General features: G+C 35.9%; 1 protein-coding gene across 1 annotated transcript in view; it reads left to right on the forward strand.

The window, feature by feature from the left end:
• LOC128641642 (uncharacterized) overlaps positions 1-20040 on the forward strand; it is a 108607-nt gene that overhangs the window by 30007 nt on the left and 58560 nt on the right. The window contains exons 2-3 of the mRNA XM_053694178.1: positions 8882-9214; positions 16679-16954. Coding sequence (XP_053550153.1) covers positions 8882-9214; positions 16679-16954 — 609 coding nt within the window. The remainder of the gene's footprint in view (positions 1-8881; positions 9215-16678; positions 16955-20040) is intronic.

The raw sequence follows: 20040 nt of genomic DNA on the forward strand, positions 1-20040 counted from the left end.
TGAAAAGATAATAGCAAAATATGAGTCTCTGTCCTTGCAATAAAATCCTTCAGCTTCAAAATACTAACAGTACAGTTTATACTGACACTGCACATGATCAGATGTGTGAGTTACGTTCACTGTGCTAATAGCTTTTTAACTAAAACAGTGATTATCCTACATACATCCCTATAAAAAAAAAAAACATTTAACGGTTCTTAAAGGGATATGAAACCCAAACACTTTGTTCTGTGATTCAGACAGAAGATACAATTTTTAAAAGTGTCCAATTTACTTCAATTATCAAATTTGCTTAGTTCTTATTGAAGAGATACGTAGGTAGGTGTCTGTAATACTACAAGACAGGAAATAGTGCTGCTATCTAGTGGTCTTGCAAATGGATAAGATTATTGCAAAACAACTGCCATATAGTGCTCCAGATATATGCACGGTTCTCAGCTTATGTCCTTGCTTTTCAACAAAAGTTACCAATAGAACAAATGAAAATTAATAATAGAAGTAAATTAGAGATTTGTTTACAATTTTACTTTTTATCTGAATCATGAATTAATATTTTTGCGTCTCATATCCCTTTAAGAAATGGATTGCTCCTATGTATTCTAAATGTCTCCTACATTTTAAATAAATTTGCCAACCGCTGAATCACATACATTTATTTACAACAATATATCATGTTTACAAACAAATTTGTATGATTTGAAGAGTGGTCCAAGTGTCTTTGTTCTGAAAAAGGAGGATTTAAACATGTTGTTTGTCTCTTTCTGTAAAACCAATTTAAATTTAAACCAATGCAACAATATCAGTTGCATACTTCCTGCTAATGCTCATTGGCCTACATGTACTTCCTGCTAATGCTCATTTGCCTACATGTACTTCCTGCTAATGCTCATTGGACTATAAATACAACTCCCACTCTTCTATTGACAAAGAGGAGCATTCTTCTGAAACCTAAAAATATATTCATTATAGATACATTTAGTTTTCAAAATGACAACTTTAATACATTTTAAAATGTACTGTTTTAGATAAATTAAAAAAAAAAATAACTTTCAATCTTCATCTAATATTCCACTGTTCATTATACTGCAGGCTAACAGAAAACTATACAATAACCTATTTGTTGCCATAGGGTATCAGTGCAGTAAGACTGTATAGTCAGGAGATAGATTACTTGCAGAGATATTATTTGGTGAAATGTAGATTTGCAGCGCTCTAAAGTTACAAACTCTCTTTGAGAATTCAGAATCTAGAATGAAAATTTTAGGCTTGTTCAGATTATTTTACTAAATGTCATGCAGTTATGTGCTACAAAAATACAATACATTCTAAATATTGTGCTTTCAGGTGACACATTTTATCATTATATTGCAATTTAGTTTGTGATAAGATTAATAGATTGTAGTAGCTGTATTAGTTTAGTAGGTAAATATCGCAATAACAAGGGTATTGTAATATGCAGTGATGCTTTTTTAATTGGACTAACATTACATAGTAAATCACAAGCTTTTTAGTTATATCTCACTTCCTCTGGTCTGAAGCAAGAATGGAAAACATTTGAATGGAAAATGGTGACACATTTTACCACATTAAACACAGGACTAAATGCAGATTCCAGCTTTTTGTCACATTATCAAAACTATATATAGTAAGTCCCCTAACATCTGTCATTGGCTTATACACATATGTACATATTAACATCAGTGACTGACTGTGCATTATAATGTATATGTTACGTACATACAGTGTAAGGTGTTGGTTTCAGGAGGAGGGTGTCAGATCAGGCCTAAGCCTCGGGCCCACTGTACCACCTGGAGATGACGTAGATTATCTGATAAGGACGTCCAGAGAACAGTAATTCAGACCATGCAGCAATGATCTAACACTATTCTGTTTATTGAAAGACGCACAACATGTCTTATAGGCACCAATTACAGTGTACAGGGTTAACTTGATGACACGTTATGGCCGCGTCATTTTACACAGTTATACACAGTGTTGTTCAGGAAAGTTACTAGCGCTAAACAATATTTCTATAGTCATAATAAGGAGTGCATCTAGGATGAACACAAGGTTATTTGAACATCTTATAGAGATAGCGGTTTCCAGGCGTTTTGCCCAGAACAACTACAAGGCCAACTAGCTTTGCAGAAACCAATAACAAAAATATATTTCTCCCTAGAGAATAAACTACTTATAATAAAGATTATTCAGACAAGATGGATGCCAAAGACAAAATGGCGCCCAAGAACAAGATGGCGCTACTTACGCTAACAATAATTCCTAACATACCACTCTTTTATTCTAACAGAATAACATAAAAATAGACAGGCGCAGAAAATGAGGAAAGCCTTTAACAACAGTATGAGCCTAATACTACGGTAACAGAACTCTATGTGAGAATACTATAGAGAAAAATATTCACATGTCGTGGTATAATTTTATAGGCTAACAGGGCACAATTTGTCACTGCACATAGGTGCAGCCTCTCCAATACGCTCCGTCTAACTTCCAGCATCCCCAAAACTACCGGTCTATCTGCACAAAGACCCAACCAGCCCCCCATCTACCCCCAAACAACGCTGCATCTTTTATTTCTCCACCTGCATTGATAGCACCCCCCCCCAATATGTCCAACAGTTCTTTACACTCTTCACAGTGAAGCATGACATGGGAACAGCACAAATGTCTCTAGGTGGCCTCTGATCACTTTAAGAACAGTCTTTGTCCTCTTAGAGCACTCCACCTTCCTCAGACACTTTGCTTTAATACAGTTCATATGCAGTAGGGGTGCTTATCCAGTGTTCTTCCGCAGGGAGATGCTGGAAATATGATGGTTTGTTCATGGGGTAGACAAGGTAGCCAGTGGATCGCCATAGCAAGCAGACACTCGAGTCAGAAGGAGTCTAAGAAGGAAACAAAACAGCACAAGATGAGTACACACCCCAATACAATCACAATTATGTCCAAATAAAACTTCTTTCATCTTTTTTGTAAGCATCACAATTCCTTTAGCTTAACTCATCCTATGTCATTTAGAACCAAAAAAACATGGTGGATATATAATACAAACTAAATACATTAATACTTTTACAGAGAATAATTCACAGCTTCTCTATACAATTTAAATGATACTTCATGAATACTAAGCAAGTGAAAACTGCTAGATGTCATCAAGAGACTGAATGGCTATGCTAAAACTTATGCTAAGGCCTGCCCTGTAGCAAAAATATAAAATAAAACAGTCAATACAAATATTTTCTTAAAAAAAAATGAATCTCTTTACACTGTCAATCTGAACTACTAAAAATAAAAGAACCTAGTGTTGCTTTATTCTGCACAGCTACTATCTATAATATTTATAGTTCTCCAACTATGATCCTAATAGTCAACAATCTCATCTGATATAAACACTACTAGTTTACTAATTATTTTATGCAACCTAAATTCTCTCACACTTCTGTATGAGGAAAGCATACAATCATAACATCATTTAAAACTACAAAATCTCTTAAAGGTAAACATATCTTTATGGAAAAATAATTCCTTTCATTGACAAACCTCTGGAATTACCAACTTCACTTTGCAGATACCATACCAATTAATAAAAGGGGAAAATACATTTGCTTTCATAAACTATAATTATGCTACTCCCTAAATAAATATTTCTCTGTATAGTTAATACAAACTTCTAGCTGAGACATATCCTCATTGCGTTCCATAGGGTGAAGGGTCTAAAATATTCTGATATATTGCAGCATTTCCTTAAAATTATAAAGGTGCAAACATATTTTCTATACTCAGTGGGCCATTCAATAGGTTACAATACTGCAAGGTTTAGAGTTATGCTTATCTAAAGGGTTACTTTGTTAAGTACATAAACCACAATGTGCACTAATACCAATAAGGCATGCTTTTCTGTAGACAAAACTATATGACTTCTTATAACTAATATGATCAACAGAAAATAACACCAATACAAGAGAATACATAACAAGCAATATAAGTAAACAAGTTAAAACAATACTCCCCTAATTTAATTGGTTGACCCTGTAACAGCATAACAGGTCCTCAATATCAACCGGCAAGGCACAGTCCAGAGAAGGATAGTCTTTATGTTCTGACGACACACATCAGAGGAAACAGTCATGGATTACCCAGAGTCCAGTTCTGGGGCTGGTACCAGCATGCAATGCAAAGAATGAATCCAAAGATAGTTCAGCAACTTTTACTGCAATATGGTGGTTAAAACAAGCTTGACAAAAGGTCTTTTATCTTCATTTTTTCTCTCTTTAAAAGGTTTACTTGCATTCAATCTTCAATCTTTTGAAGAGTGTACTTATGGAATTTTGTCTGTACAGATTTTACCTAAATATGGAAAACTCAAAATTAATTCAGTTAGTGTCTTTATTCTCTGGATACAGCTGCATGATCTCATCCTGCAAATACAAATATTGTGTTAAGAACACAATAGGTTCACTTTCTTACTTAAAATAATAATCACCCATCTCACATAAAGATACTCAGCAATACTCATCAATATTTCCCCCTTGTTTCCGTGAAACATCCCATGTAGCACGCAAACACAATATAACAATAAACTAAAAGACAAATCATGCACTCCACTCATGCATGCAGAATACTATTCTCAATAGCACGCAACATCAAATACACCTCACTATTCAATATGCCATTCATACAGCACGCTTCCACACGCAGTCACAAAAGAGAAAAACATAACAATCTCTTAGAAAACATTTCAAACCACTTGTCCATTCCACAAAACAAAACATTAGCAGCCGACACAAACTTTAAACAACCACAATTAACCTGAAATTCAACACATATACTGACATTCACTGAAACACAGCACTCGCAAAAGACTACAAATAATTAAAATCCTATAAGAACCATCTATACCCTGGTTTCTGCAACTTCTACTATGCACAATACTATGAGATCATACTAATGATACAATCACTGCAGATGCTCAATAAACTCCAGTTGCATATTTACAAATAAATCCCTCACCATAAACTTACAAAGGAACACACAAACACCTAAATATCCTATTTTGGTAAAGATTAGATAATAATGGTACAGCCACTGTTCTATATAGCTCCTGCCTGCATGCACCATGCAAATCCACTGTTAAATAAATCAGGTGTGGCACAAATAACTTGTGAAAAACTCTAGAATCCAGTCTATACTTTTACATAACCAAAATTTTAATAACAACACAATTATTTGATTTAACTTTGTTTATAATTTGATATTCACCATTCTGCAGCTCTCTAGCCAAATATAACAATTGTATATAACAAAAAAAATGAGCTTTCTACAAAAGAATAATAATAAAATGTCCCCTTTAAATTATTCCCAATGATCCATTGGCCTTACTTATAATAAAAATGTATACTGACGTTCATTAAATAGCCTAAGCAAGCATAACCAGCATAAAAAACACACTCACAGTGAGATGCAGGCTAGTTAAAGGGACATTTTACCCAAATTAAAAATTATCTTTAATTGAAACTGCTGACACAGTTAAATATATTAGTGTTAGGCTTACAGTAAACCTCATTGTCTTCTCTGTAAATATTTCCTTAAAATCTCAGATTTTATATCAGTTTGCCTGTATCCCTTTAAATATTTTCTCTCCTCCTTTTTTTTTCCTTCTCCGCTAGTCTCACAGATCGCAACACCAAGATTGTAGACAATTTATCAGTTCAGCTTGCATTACAGAGAGAATTAAGTTACACTGCGTAAATATCTGCTATCTAAACGGCAGATTTAAAAAGAATCATACAAAGAAAGGTCTCAAAAAATATATTTTGCAAACTGCTAATACAGTGCTATTGCTGCTCATGAACTCATTTCACATGAGTGAACTGGTCCTTTAAATAATAAAATGACAATTTTCCATTGCTCTGTCTAAGCCCTAAGCTTCGGTTTTACAGACAAATATAACACAATAAAATATACTTATTACCTGAGATTCAACCCATTGCAATAACTGTGTCTTGAAAGCACAAAACTAGCTACTTAATATACACAAACAAACTCATAAATACTATTCAGCTTGTATAACAAGCCATTGACAGTACTTTAATATCAAACCTATGTTACAGTGTATTGTCCCTTTAAGGACTAACCATTTATCACGTAAATTACATACGTATATCCTAACCATGATTTAGGCTGCTTGTATGATTTACCACACAAATTCAACTTATGTACTGTATCATGACCTGCATATTAATTTACTTGCAACAGAAACTGACCCAAATACTTTTAGATAAATTTAATGATATACAGCCTATAACCATATTTTATCTTTTCCACTAACGCTGTGCCCAGATCTTGCAAATACAATGTTAATCTTTTTCATTTACCCAAACATGACCAAAGGTCCTCAATCATCCGCACATTCACAAATCCCTTAACTAGTTCACTTGCAAAAAACAACATATTTATATGCCGCAACAGGTGGACAGTTTTTTTTTTTTATTTGCGTACAACAATTATCACTTAAAACTAAAACTGCTATTAATAACACACATACTTAAAACATGCTGTTGAATTTAAAATACAATTATAAAGCTATAACAAGCAAACTTCAAATACCTCATCACAACGTCTGATTTCTTAGCTAATAAACTAGCTTAAATAATTACCATACAGCACCAAAGTCATTTTTACAGCAATACACACACACAAGCTCATCTCATCTCGCATACCAGAAATTCACTCCCTTTTTTTCTTTCCTTCTCCAGAAAACAAATATTTCATAACATACCAAAGACATATCAAAATACAACAAGATTAACTTTCCACCAAATTTAAAATGTATTTGAAAGTGTCCGAATTTGCAGAGAATGGCCATTTTCCCACAAATTGAGAAAAACACATTTCAAACAGGATAAAACATCCTCTACTTTTTTTTTTTAAACAACTCTTTTACACGTGATAACAGACACAGTGAAAACCGACAAACCATCACATGACACATCAAATGCACAAAATCTATGTTTTGTTACTGCAAACAAAGAGAGAAAAGAGTTTTACAAACGGAGCTGCTGTAACAGTTTTTTTTTTCTGTTCTCTGACTATGTGATCTGTGTGTGCGCTCGGTGGCCCCCCTTCTTTGCCCTCAACATTCTTTAACACAGAGTTTTCTCTTTGAATCTACACAGCAGTGCTTACTGACAGTTTTTTTTTTTAATGATCCCCTCCCTTTCTCGAGTGGATGTCTCTCTGCTTCTGAAATACTTCTGTTAACCCCTTTGTAGACATTAAAAATGCAATGACGTTCTCCTTTTCGAACACACATTTATTATCAATATTTTACATGCAAATAAGAGCAGCAATGCTAAAATGCACAGTCACAACAGCACAGCACAGCAATTAAAAGCATGCAAGCAAAGCATCAAATATCAAACATCAGCTCCAGGTGGGTAACAAAACTCTATTATAGGAATGGATATGGACAACTTCAACACACGTGAGACTCAAACTCACTGTCACAAAGCGATGGCAACTTGCACGGGGATATAAGACCCTCACGTCAAGTGCATGCCAACTTTTATCTTGCGCGCTTCAACAGACAGGACTACAATATCTGTCTTAAACTAGAACAGGACTATTAACCTGTCTAGAGGGATTATCACAAGTGCCGACAGGACTCAAACCTTTGCACAAACCCTGCTTCTGTCTTTACTGCAGGAATCCCTTTTAACCCTTTATCATATATTACCAACACCTATTACAAAAAATAAAACCAACTAAATTTAGGTTCAGATTCACAGAGGGAAAGTAGAGTAAAAAAACACTCATCCACTTACCCCGTTTAAATCCCACGAGCTGACACCAGAAACTGTAAGGTGTTGGTTTCAGGAGGGGGGTGTCAGGTCAGGCCTAAGCCTCGGGCCCACTGTACCACCTGGAGATGACGATTATCTGATAAGGACGTCCAGAGAACAGTAATTCAGACCATGCAGCAATGATCTAACACTATTCTATTTATTGAAAGACACACAACATGTCTTATAGGCACCAATTACAGTGTACAGGGTTAACTTGATGACACGTTATGGCCGCGTCATTTTACACAGTGATACACAGTGTTGTTCAGGAAAGTTACTAGCTCTAAACAATATTTCTATAGTCATAATAAGGAGTGCATCTAGGATGAACACAAGGTTATTTGAACATCTTATAGAGATAGCGGTTTCCAGGTGTTTTGACAAGAACAACTACAAGGCCAACTAGCTTTGCAGAAACCAATAACAAAAATATATTTCTCACTAGAGAATAAACTACTTATAATAAAGATTATTCAGACAAGATGGATGCCAAAGACAAAATGGCGCCCAAGAACAAGATGGCGCTACTTACGCTAACAATAATTCCTAACATACAGTATATCTCAGCATGCTATTCTCTGTTCTAAGCTTATTCAGCATTTATCCTGATAGTGTGTGTTTTTCTTGTCATTTTCTAACCCCCATGATTTTTTCAGACTGGTCTTCTGTTAATTATGACCCCCTTAACTTCTCATGATCTCTCCCACCACCTTTCTCTACAACCCCCCTTCTTTCCAAGACATCAATGAACAAATTCTATCATATTGATTAATATTGCTTCAGACCAGAGGATGGGAGGTATAACTCGAAAGCTTGTGATTTACTATCTAATGTTAGTCCCATAAAAAAAGATATCACTGCATATTGCAATACTCTTGTTATTGTGATAAGATTAAAAATAGATTTTAGTTTGGCATAAAAAGGAGGTTGTACGTGAACAACATTTATTACTGCTTTCAAAACATTATATACTCAGGTTTTATATGGGACAATGTGTAAAATTGTTGTTTCTTTTCCAGTGGGAGTTGTGCTAGATGTCAATGTTCCTCCATCCCTTAGCGCAGAATTGGGATCTGATGTTACCCTTCCTTGTACCTCCACTGTGAAAGATTCTGCTCTGAATGTTAATTATTTAGCATTTGTGTGGCAATTTAAAGGCCAAGACATTCTCACTTGGAACAATAAGAAGAAAAGCTCCAACGCAAGAGTGGTGTTCAATGACCAAGAAGCCAGAAAAGGAAATGCTACTCTGGTTCTTCAAAATGTTAGTACCTCAGATGAAGGAAGTTATACGTGTACAGCTATTTACAGCCCAGAAACCCAAACAAGACAAATCCAGCTGACTGTTTATGGTAAGAGGTAGCCTAAAGACACTTTATCTGGCACTAGGGTGTATACAATGTATATAGATTTGTTTGTTCTTATGTAAAAAGCAAATTTTAAGATATTATGGCCTCTATCACAATCTATGGGGAGCAGCTTTTTCAGTTCTTTTGTGGGCCAAAAAGGCTACTTATCAATTTGGCGAGATCACAATAGTGCGTTTTTGACTGATTCCTGCATTCACAAAAAGGATTTCGGATCCTCGATAAAAGTCCTGTTTTCCTTATGAAGCCGAAAGGTTCAACAGCTTTTCCAGACCATTTTTGGCTTTACAAATTCTCCACCTCTAAGCACTTGAAAAGTCCTCGAAATGGCTTTTTGGGCAACTTTAACACTATTTCACAGCTATTTTCAAACAGTCTGCTATCTTGCACATATGCCACTGAAATGGTCACTGAAGACATTCTAGAGGGTAATTAACATACAGGGTATTGATTCATTAAAGCTCCATTAATCCCTATTAGAGAGCCTATATACAGGGAACAGGGGAAAACATTTACATATGTATAGGGACATATAGATATGTAGATGTGCTGACTATGTGATATCATCTACAGCTAGATTATATTAATAGTTAATATTGCCACTTTGGTTGTCACTAACAGCACTGGTGTCTTTTAAATCAGATTTTTATAGTTCAAAACAATAGCCCATTCACACATTTACGGCTACAGAAATGATCTATTCATAATCTATGTATGTAACCCCTTTGTTCACTAGCAAAGGACAATACTAATTTGCATGTGTGGCATTTATCACAATACATCCTCAACACTCAGTAACCATATGAATGCCATACGTATCTTGGCATGATTATCACTAGCAGTACTGGTGTCTTTTAAATCAGCCTTTTTAAGGAGATCACTTAATCTCAACTTTCATAGCTATAACTAAATATTGCAATCTGCTTCCATCCGCACCACTGCTAACCAATGGTGGCTCTTGGGTTATTCAAATGGGAGTTCACTATATATATATATCTCATAACCAAAAAAATGTTTATCCTTATATCTGGTAACTTTATTTCTTGGGAGTCACCATCATTCTCCATGTAACCATACTGCTTCGACTACATAGCTCAACTATAATAAAATATAATGTATTTCTCTAACATTAAATATATTCCTATATTTCTTACATCACACCATCAGAGCACTGCACTGTACCCCACTAAACATAAAAGCTATGAAAGCACAAGCACATACTTTTCATTATACAAGAGTGGAATAATAATTATTAACTTTACATTTTCTGTAATGTTCATTTAAAGCAATGATGCATTAACTGCTCCCCTGCCTCCTCAACTCTCACCCATCCATCACATCCAGGTTCAGGTAATCAGCCCCACTCTGAAGCATTCACTCACTTGCTCACACTCTGCACCAAGGCAGGATAGGTTGCTGTTTATGATGGACGGTCCGATCTTGGAGTCAGACGACATGATGAAAACTAAATGGACACAGAATGCAACCACCTAACACATGCTCACAGTTCCGAACTTCCGAGTGAACGCCGGGAAACGGAGTCCAAGAGGCGTGTATACGCTCCGAGATAAAAGAGAAACTAATGAAATTTCCCAGTATGCTCCTGTGATGGGGGAACGACACAAAGCATGGCTCACTTGCACAGGCTGAACTGTGCGATTAAGCCAGTATAGGGATGGGTTGGAGGGTGGGAGTGGCATCTCAGCTTCTGCATGAAAAGCAATACAGGTAGCTAATGACAAAGGCATGTAGGCTCTACTGCATGTGCGGTTAAATAAAGAAAAAAACAGTGGAGGAAAAAAAAATATTTTACGACAAAAAACTTTTTTGATTTCACTTTTTTGGGGTATAAATTAAATATAATTTTTCCAATAGGGGGCTATTGCAAAAATTATATTTTCTTCAGAATTTTTTTTCTTCTTCTTTTGACTGGGGATTCACGTGCGGGTGTGCACATAAAGAGGAGCCTCCACTGCTGCTAACCCTTCTAAACATTTTAAGTTGTTAGGATGGACAGGCTGTTCACTGGTTTTCTAGTGTGCATAGAGGCGTGTCCCCTATATAAACCTGTTTACAAAGGCACAATCTTATTTAAGGGTCTCACAGGAAGATACAAAGTAGCCAGGCAGCAGGGTCACGATTTGCATTTAAAAAAACTATATCATTAGTCTTTTGCATGGAAACTTATAGTTGCCATTTTGTTCACACCAAAATGGAAACAGTGCTTTAGCAAACAATAGAAATAAATATTGTTTAAAACAATACTTGTGAAAGTTGCAAAGCGATCATATAGAGATAGAAAAACATTGCACAGTCTGCTCATCCTGACAACCTAAAAGATGCATTTAGATGGGTTAGCTGTGGTGTGGATGGAAACAGATTGCATTAGTTAATTATAGCTATGAAAGTTGAGATTAAGTGATCTCCTTTAAAAGGCTGATTTAAAAGACACCAGTACTGCTAGTGATAATCATGCCAAGATACGTATGACATTCATATGGTTACTAAGTGTTGAGGATGTAATGTGATAAATGCCACACATGCAAATTAGTATTTTCCTTTGCTAGTGAACAAAGGGGTTACATAAATAGATTGTGAAAAGATCATTTCTGTAGCCTTAAAGGTGTGAATGGGCTATTGTATGTTTCAGTTACAGGAGACCTCCCAGTTTCTATTTTGAAAAGAGGTACTTTACACATGAAACGTCCTTTTCAGGAGCTTTTCTGCTGAAAACGCATTTGCGTCAACAGGGTTTTAACAAACAAAACAATGTAGCATTGTGATCACTCAAGAAACTCAGCTCTCTATTCGGTCAGAAAGCAAAAAAAAAAACATTTTCAGGAGCAAATTGCCAATAGAATGTAATTGAGGCTTAAATGTTAACCTGTATGAACTTCATTTGCATGCTTCTACCCGGAATCTCTAGCTGCAGATGAAACAAATTGTATGATTACAAGATATGTTGGATATCAGGGATCATGACTTGTCTGAAAGATGTAAATGCACTGCACAGTAATTTGTTTTAATTATACTTTACAGTATGTTTAACCTTTTAGTATTAAGTCTGAAAGCTTTGATTGGCATAACTTCTTGACATACTTTCTCTAAAATGTTGGTGATCAGTGTTGGAGGGTGGTGGTTGGTTGATGGTATATAATACATACTGGTGGTGGTTGGGTTGTGGTTTGTAACCAGGCAAAGCTAAGAAAGCTTCAGTTTCATCTGCACAACAAGAAATGCATTATAAACCCAAAAGCAGATGTTACCTTAACCTTCTAGAATAAAATTAATTTACCCTACATCCAGTGACACATGCTTGTGGGCATGTGGACAGGAAGGAAATATGCTTCATATATGGTTGTCTTGCCATAGGTTGGCAAATTTCTGGTTAGAACTGCTCAACTATATGTCTGAACTTCTGGGAATAGCTATCCAGAAAGACCCTAATATTTTATTGTACTATGCGCTTCCTAAACTCAAGGACGCAACAAAACACAGTTTGTTATTGTATAAGCTTAATGGTGCAAAAAAATAATAATCCCAAAATATTGGAAACAGGAGTGGTTATGTCATGTCACTGAATTGATCCAAGCAAGCAGAACATTACCATTACTCGCAAAATGGCACAAAAAAAATAAAAATAAATGAAAGGCCACAAAAAATAAACCATGGATCCTCATCTTTTCTTCCTCAGTTGTACATCCAAATGGACCTTGCAATGAACCCCCCCCAAAAAATCCACAATGTTCTTGGCAATGTCAGCAGTGGTCCTCCAGGTCATTGATGTCAGCAGTTGTCATACCCGGCGACAGTTCCTCCGTGACTGTGGATCATCTCCAGTGGTGGGGGTGAAACTAATCTGGCGGCGGTGATCCTTGTCAGTGCTAGCGCTCCTTTTTTCTATGCTCCATTCTTCATGCTGTCCGGTAGCACACTGAATTTTTTATGTCAGTTTACCCCTTTTAAGTGTGTGCTGGCATTCCTATAGGATAATTTAAAAAAAAAAAAATTCAAACCAGCCAATAGAAAGTGATTTTTAAAATCAGCCAATAGAAATATAGTAAATTCTATTGGCTGATTTAAAAAATATAGGGGGGTTAGGGTACATGGGGGTAAGGGCATAGAAGGGGTTAATAGTATAGAGATGCTTTATATGTACTGTATATACACATTTTTATTTATATGTTTTTTTCTCTTGGAATTAATATTATTTTAATTTAATTATTGTATTGATGTTGAACAGGTTTTTGTTACGGTGTGTTATATTGTTTGTTTTAACAATAATATTTATTTTTCATGATATAAATATGTTCTATAACACAATGGCAGTGAGTTTCCAGTTTTGCATAGCTGCATTTGTTTAACTTTGCAGTGTTAAACATTGCCCAGTTATGTAAAACTATACATTTGCCGATACTGTTTTTTTGTTAACATATGTATATAACAAAACATAAATATTATTGTAAAGAAACAAACAATATAACACGCCAAAACAACAACTGTATAAAATCACTACAATATTTAAAATACATAGTATCACATTGTTCAATTGAATACATATAAATGAAACATTGTATATACATGTATACACACAGCTCCTATAGTTTTAATAGGAAAGTTTTTTTCTTTTTTTTTTCTTAATTAGAATGGTAGATAGATTGCAGACATGTAGATATAGGCATTTTGTGAGGTTTGCTGGGAGTTCCATGGGGGTAAACTGTATTTAAAAGGGGAAATATAACCAGTAGTGTGAAATATTAAAAGTGTGCATTATTTGAAGTGCACCTACACCAAAATCTTTTTTGGTTTTAGCGAACACACTGTCTGTGTTGTGTAGGAACATTTAATCTACAGACCCCCCCCCCCCCCCATGCTAATATCACATATGAGTGGTGATGCTGGCACACTTTTGCAGAAACTGCAATCCCTATTACATCCTATGGGACATATGGATGTTTGTATCTGACCACAGGCCTTGAGATTCCGTTTTGCAGGACTGGGCACTGATACCTGACTGTTCTAATATTCCCTTTTATTTACTGTTGATATATATTATTCAGTACTAATGTTTTGTACAAATGTATGGTTGTTTAATAAAGCTTGTTTAAAATAAAATGTTATTTGTATAGAAGTCCGTAGTAACTATATTCAGTAAGAAAACAGAAAAACAAGCACACACTAACATAATTATCTGAAAATATGAAATAGATATATAGTTAATTATGTTTAATACAAGAACAATTTATTCTTGTTTAAATTTTTTTTAAATATATCAACATACAACTGAGCCACAATGTGTCTCACAATGAGACAGTTTGAGAGAGTTTGATGGGCTTGAATGCAGAATTATATAATGAAATGAGGCTCTTATACACCCTGTAAATATTGACACAAGAATAAATATAAAAATATTTAGGAAAAGACACTAAACAAAGAGACAATATGGAGATAGATTCTAGCAACTGATTTGTAGCAAAGACATTTTTACATGTTTTTCTTTCTATATATAATGATATCGTTTTTCCTGTGATTAGTTATATGAGAATGCAGTATAAACACATCTGTGGTTACGCCTTTATACTTTGTAAGTTGTAAGTCTGACAACAGCAAAATGAGAACTCCCAGAGGTCCTTAATAACATTTGTGATTTAGATTTATCATATATAATGGTAGGAAGAAATAAAATGAATAAAGGAGAAATAATAGAATGCTCTAATGTACCACAGAATTGTATCATTGCATTGTTGTTTGCAGATAATTATGTGCAGTTATGATTATCATTACACTATTGCTTGAGCAGACCTGCATATTTAAACCTTTGCAAAGCTGTTAAAGGTACAGTATGCTTACATTTTTTTATTGTTTAAAAAGATAGATAATCCCTTTATTACCCATTCCCTAGTTTTGCATAACCAACATGGTTATATAAATACACTTTTTACCTCTGTAATTACCTTGTATCTAAACCTCTGCAGACTGCCCCCTTATCTCAGTTCTTTTGACAGACTTCAATTTTAGCTAATCATTGCTGACTCGTAAATAACTCCACAGGAGTGAGCACAATGTTATCTATATAACACATGGACTAGCACTGTCTAGATATAAAAAACTGTGAAAATGGTCCATTCCTGAACATGGCTGCTGAGCCATTCACGGGTGGCAAATATACATAGCTGTCATTCATGAGTTCTGTTCATCACAGGATCAGCAGTGTGCGTATTTTATAGGGTGCTTAACACCTTTCCAGGTGTTAAACACATAGGTCTGTACAAACAGTAGTGTAATAATAAAAAGTTCTAGCACATTAGAACATTTTGCTCCATTAAACGGATATGAAACCCCAATTTTTTCTTTCATGATTCAGATAGAGCATCAGTTTTAAGCAACGTTCTAATTTACTCCTATTGTTTATTTCTTCATTTTCTTGGCATCTTTATTTGAAATGGAGGAATATAAGCTTAGGAGCTGGACCATTTTTGGTACAGTACCTGAGTAGCGCTTGCTTATTGGTGCCTAAATGTAGCCGGCTCCTAAGCTTACATTCTTACTTTTTCAAATAAAGATACCAAGAAAACAAAGAAAAATTGATAATAAGGGGTCAATTTATTAATGTGCGGATAGACATGATATGATTCAACGTATCATGTCCGTCGCACATCGATAAATGCCGACACGGGGAATCAAGCTCCATACGGAGCTTGATAAATTGACCCCCAAGACTAAATTAGAAAGTTGCTTAAAATTGCTGCTCTATCTGAATCATTAAAAATAAATAAATTGGGTTTTATATCCCTTTAAGGTTACTCCTGCAGTGTGTTTAAAGGGCCATAATACCCAAATGTTTAAACACTTGAAAGTGCTGCAGCATAGCTGTAAAAAGCTGACTAGAAAATATCACATGAACATCTCTATGTAAAAAAGAAAGATATTTTACCTCAAAAGTTCCTCAGTAGCCACCTCCCATTGTAAAGGATTTCTAAGCAGCATTTTAGTGTGTCTGTCCTGGGACAGCTTAGGGGATGAGCCTTGTGCACTCTCATATTATTTCCCTATTCAGCTTACTATGAAATCTCATGAGAGTTAAGTGAAATCTCATGAGATCACAGTAAAAGAGTTCATGACCTCAGCACTGCTGATGCTGATTGGCTGCTGTTCATTTCTTCATTTTTTTTATTTTTTTTTACCTGCAGCTGGGAGCAGCTGAGTATAACTTTTTACACAGAACTTACTCTGCTGAGCTGAGGAGATTGTGAGGTAAAATATCTTCCTTTTTTACATAGAGATGCTCAGGTGATATTTTCCTGTCAGCTTTTTACATTTATACTGCATCACTTTCAAGTGATTTAGCATATGAGTATTATGTCCCTTTAAGCAAAACGTAGGTCATATGAAGTAAGATCATGATCTATATCTGGTGGCAATGTCTAATGTGTTTGTCTTATCTTACAGAGCTTCCAATAATCAGCAATATTAAGAGGTTGGATGACCAGCTGCTGTGCTCAGTCACTGGGTTCTACCCAAAAGATATCTTTGTAGCATTATTAATGGATGGAAAGGTGCTGAACAGTTCTGTTTTGGTCAGTAACCAGAATATAGATGGCACATACAGCATTAATATATCTGCACCATACACAGAGATGGAAAAATCTAAGTCTTTTTCCTGCAAAGTTCAACACAAATATCTACCAAGCCCCCTTGAGAAGCACGTCCAGCTGGTGGTTGAAGGTGAGATGACAACTCTTAATATATGTGCACTGCACTTTAAAAATGTAATTGTGTTGTATAGAAATACATGAGTGAATAATAAGGGGTAATACTTCATAGTAACATGAGGTATATTAGTGTGTGTCATTATGCCCAGCTTCTAACCCAACAAAAATAACGACTAGACCACTTTTTGTACTTTTTGGGAACGGTGTACATTTAATTTTAAAATGCAGTTATACTTATTTGTTATACAGTTGTATCAAGAAACAAAAATCTATTTGTATAAAATAATAATGTTAAACATAATATAAACACGTTCTCTTACTTGAAAAGAGATATTTCTTCCTCAGAGAGAGGCAAGCTGAGGCAGAAATCGACATAAAATTACACACAGCATGTATGGACACAGACACACAGAGTGGTAGAGATAGACGCACATAGTCAGGGATACAATGACACAATCAGTAATACACACACTACATACAAATACATAGACAGACACAGTCAGTAATAGACATACACTACATACAAATACATAGACAGACACAGTCAGTAATAGGCACACTACATACAAATACATAGACAGACACAGTCAGTAATAGACACACACTACATACAAATACATAGACAGACACAGTCAGTAATAGACACACACTACATACAAATACATAGACAGACACAGTCAGTAATAGACACACTACATACAAATACATAGACAGACACAGTCAGTAATAGACACACACTACATACAAATACATAGACAGACACAGTCAGTAATAGACACACTACATACAAATACATAGACAGACACAGTCAGTAATAGACACACACTACATACAAATACATAGACAGACACAGTCAGTAATAGACACACACTACATACAAATACATAGACAGAAACAGTCAGTAATAGACACACACTACATACAAATACATAGACAGACACAGTCAGTAATAGACACACACTACATACAAATACATAGACAGACACAGTCAGTAATAGACACACACTACATACAAATACATAGACAGACACAGTCATTAATAGACACACACTACATACAAATACATAGACAGACACAGTCAGTAATAGACACACACTACATACAAATACATAGACAGACACAGTCACTAATAGACACACACTACATCCAAATACACAGACAGACACAGTCAGTAATACGCACACTACATACAAATACATAGACAGACACAGTCAGTAATAGACACACACTACATACAAATACATAGACAGACACAGTCAGTAATAGACACACTACATACAAATACATAGACAGACACAGTCATTAATAGACACACACTACATACAAATACATAGACAGAAACAGTCAGTAATAGACACACACTACATACAAATACATAGACAGAAACAGTCAGTAATAGACACACACTACATACAAATACATAGACAGACACAGTCAGTAATAGACACACACTACATACAAATACATAGACAGACACAGTCAGTAATAGACACACACTGCATACAAATACATAGACAGAAACAGTCAGTAATAGACACACACTACATACAAATACATAGACAGAAACAGTCAGTAATAGACACACACTACATACAAATACATAGACAGACACAGTCAGTAATAGACACACACTACATACAAATACATAGACAGACACAGTCAGTAATAGACACATACTACATACAAATACATAGACAGACACAGTCATTAATAGACACACACTACATACAAATACATAGACAGACACAGTCAGTAATAGACACACACTACATACAAATACATAGACAGACACAGTCACTAATAGACACACACTACATCCAAATACACAGACAGACACAGTCAGTAATACGCACACTACATACAAATACATAGACAGACACAGTCAGTAATAGACACACACTACATACAAATACATAGACAAACACAGTCAGTAATAGACACACACTACATACAAATACATAGACAGACACTGCTGAGAAATTAGAATCAGGGATGGCTACAAACAGAAACATACATAGGAAGGAGTATACAAACACACAAAGAGGCACACAGGCACAGAGATAGGCTGACACAGTGAGGGAAAGACATAAACAGACACACACACCCAGGGATAGAAACATACAGTGAGGCAGGGGATAAACACACTTACACACACAAAAAAGCATATAGAGAGTAAGGCACTTACAGATACATAAGGTAGGGATAGACACACGCACACACACACACATGCAGAGACAGACAAAAACAAATGCATGGACAGATACACACACACATGCAATTGCAGGAGCAGATATAGACCCACACAGTCAAAAGTAGGGACAGACACACACACACACACACACAGAGAGTAAAACACACACACTCGCAGGGACAAACAAACACATAAAGGGACAGACACACACATGCAGGGACAAACACACACACATGCAGGGACATATACACACATGCAGGGACAAACACACATAAAGGGACAGACACACACATGCAGGGACAAACACACACTTGCAGGGACAAACACACACATGCAGGGACAGGCAAACACTTGCAGGGTCAAACACACACACTTGCAGGGTCAAACACACACACACACACTTGCAGGGTCAGACACACACACACACACTTGCAGGGTCAAACACACACACTCGTAGGGACAAAAACACACATGCAGGGACAAACACACATGCAGGGCAAACACACACACTCGCAGGGACAAACACACACACTCGCAGGGACAAACACACACACTTGCAGGGTCAAACACACACACACACACTTGCAGGGTCAGACACACACACTTGCAGGGTCAAATACACACACTCGTAGGGACAAAAACACACATGCAGGGACAAACACACATGCAGGGCAAACACACACACTCGCAGGGACAAACACACACATGCAGGGGCAAACACACACATGCAGGGACAGGCACACACTTGCAGGGTCAAACACACACACTTGCAGAGTCAAACACATACACACACACACTTGCAGGGTCAAACACACACACACTTGCAGGGTCAAACACACACACTTGCAGGGTCAAACACACACACACACTCGTAGGGACAAAAACACACATGCAGGGACAAACACACA

This window comes from Bombina bombina, chromosome 11 (genome assembly GCF_027579735.1).
Source record: "Bombina bombina isolate aBomBom1 chromosome 11, aBomBom1.pri, whole genome shotgun sequence".
NCBI classification, from domain to species: domain Eukaryota; kingdom Metazoa; phylum Chordata; class Amphibia; order Anura; family Bombinatoridae; genus Bombina; species Bombina bombina.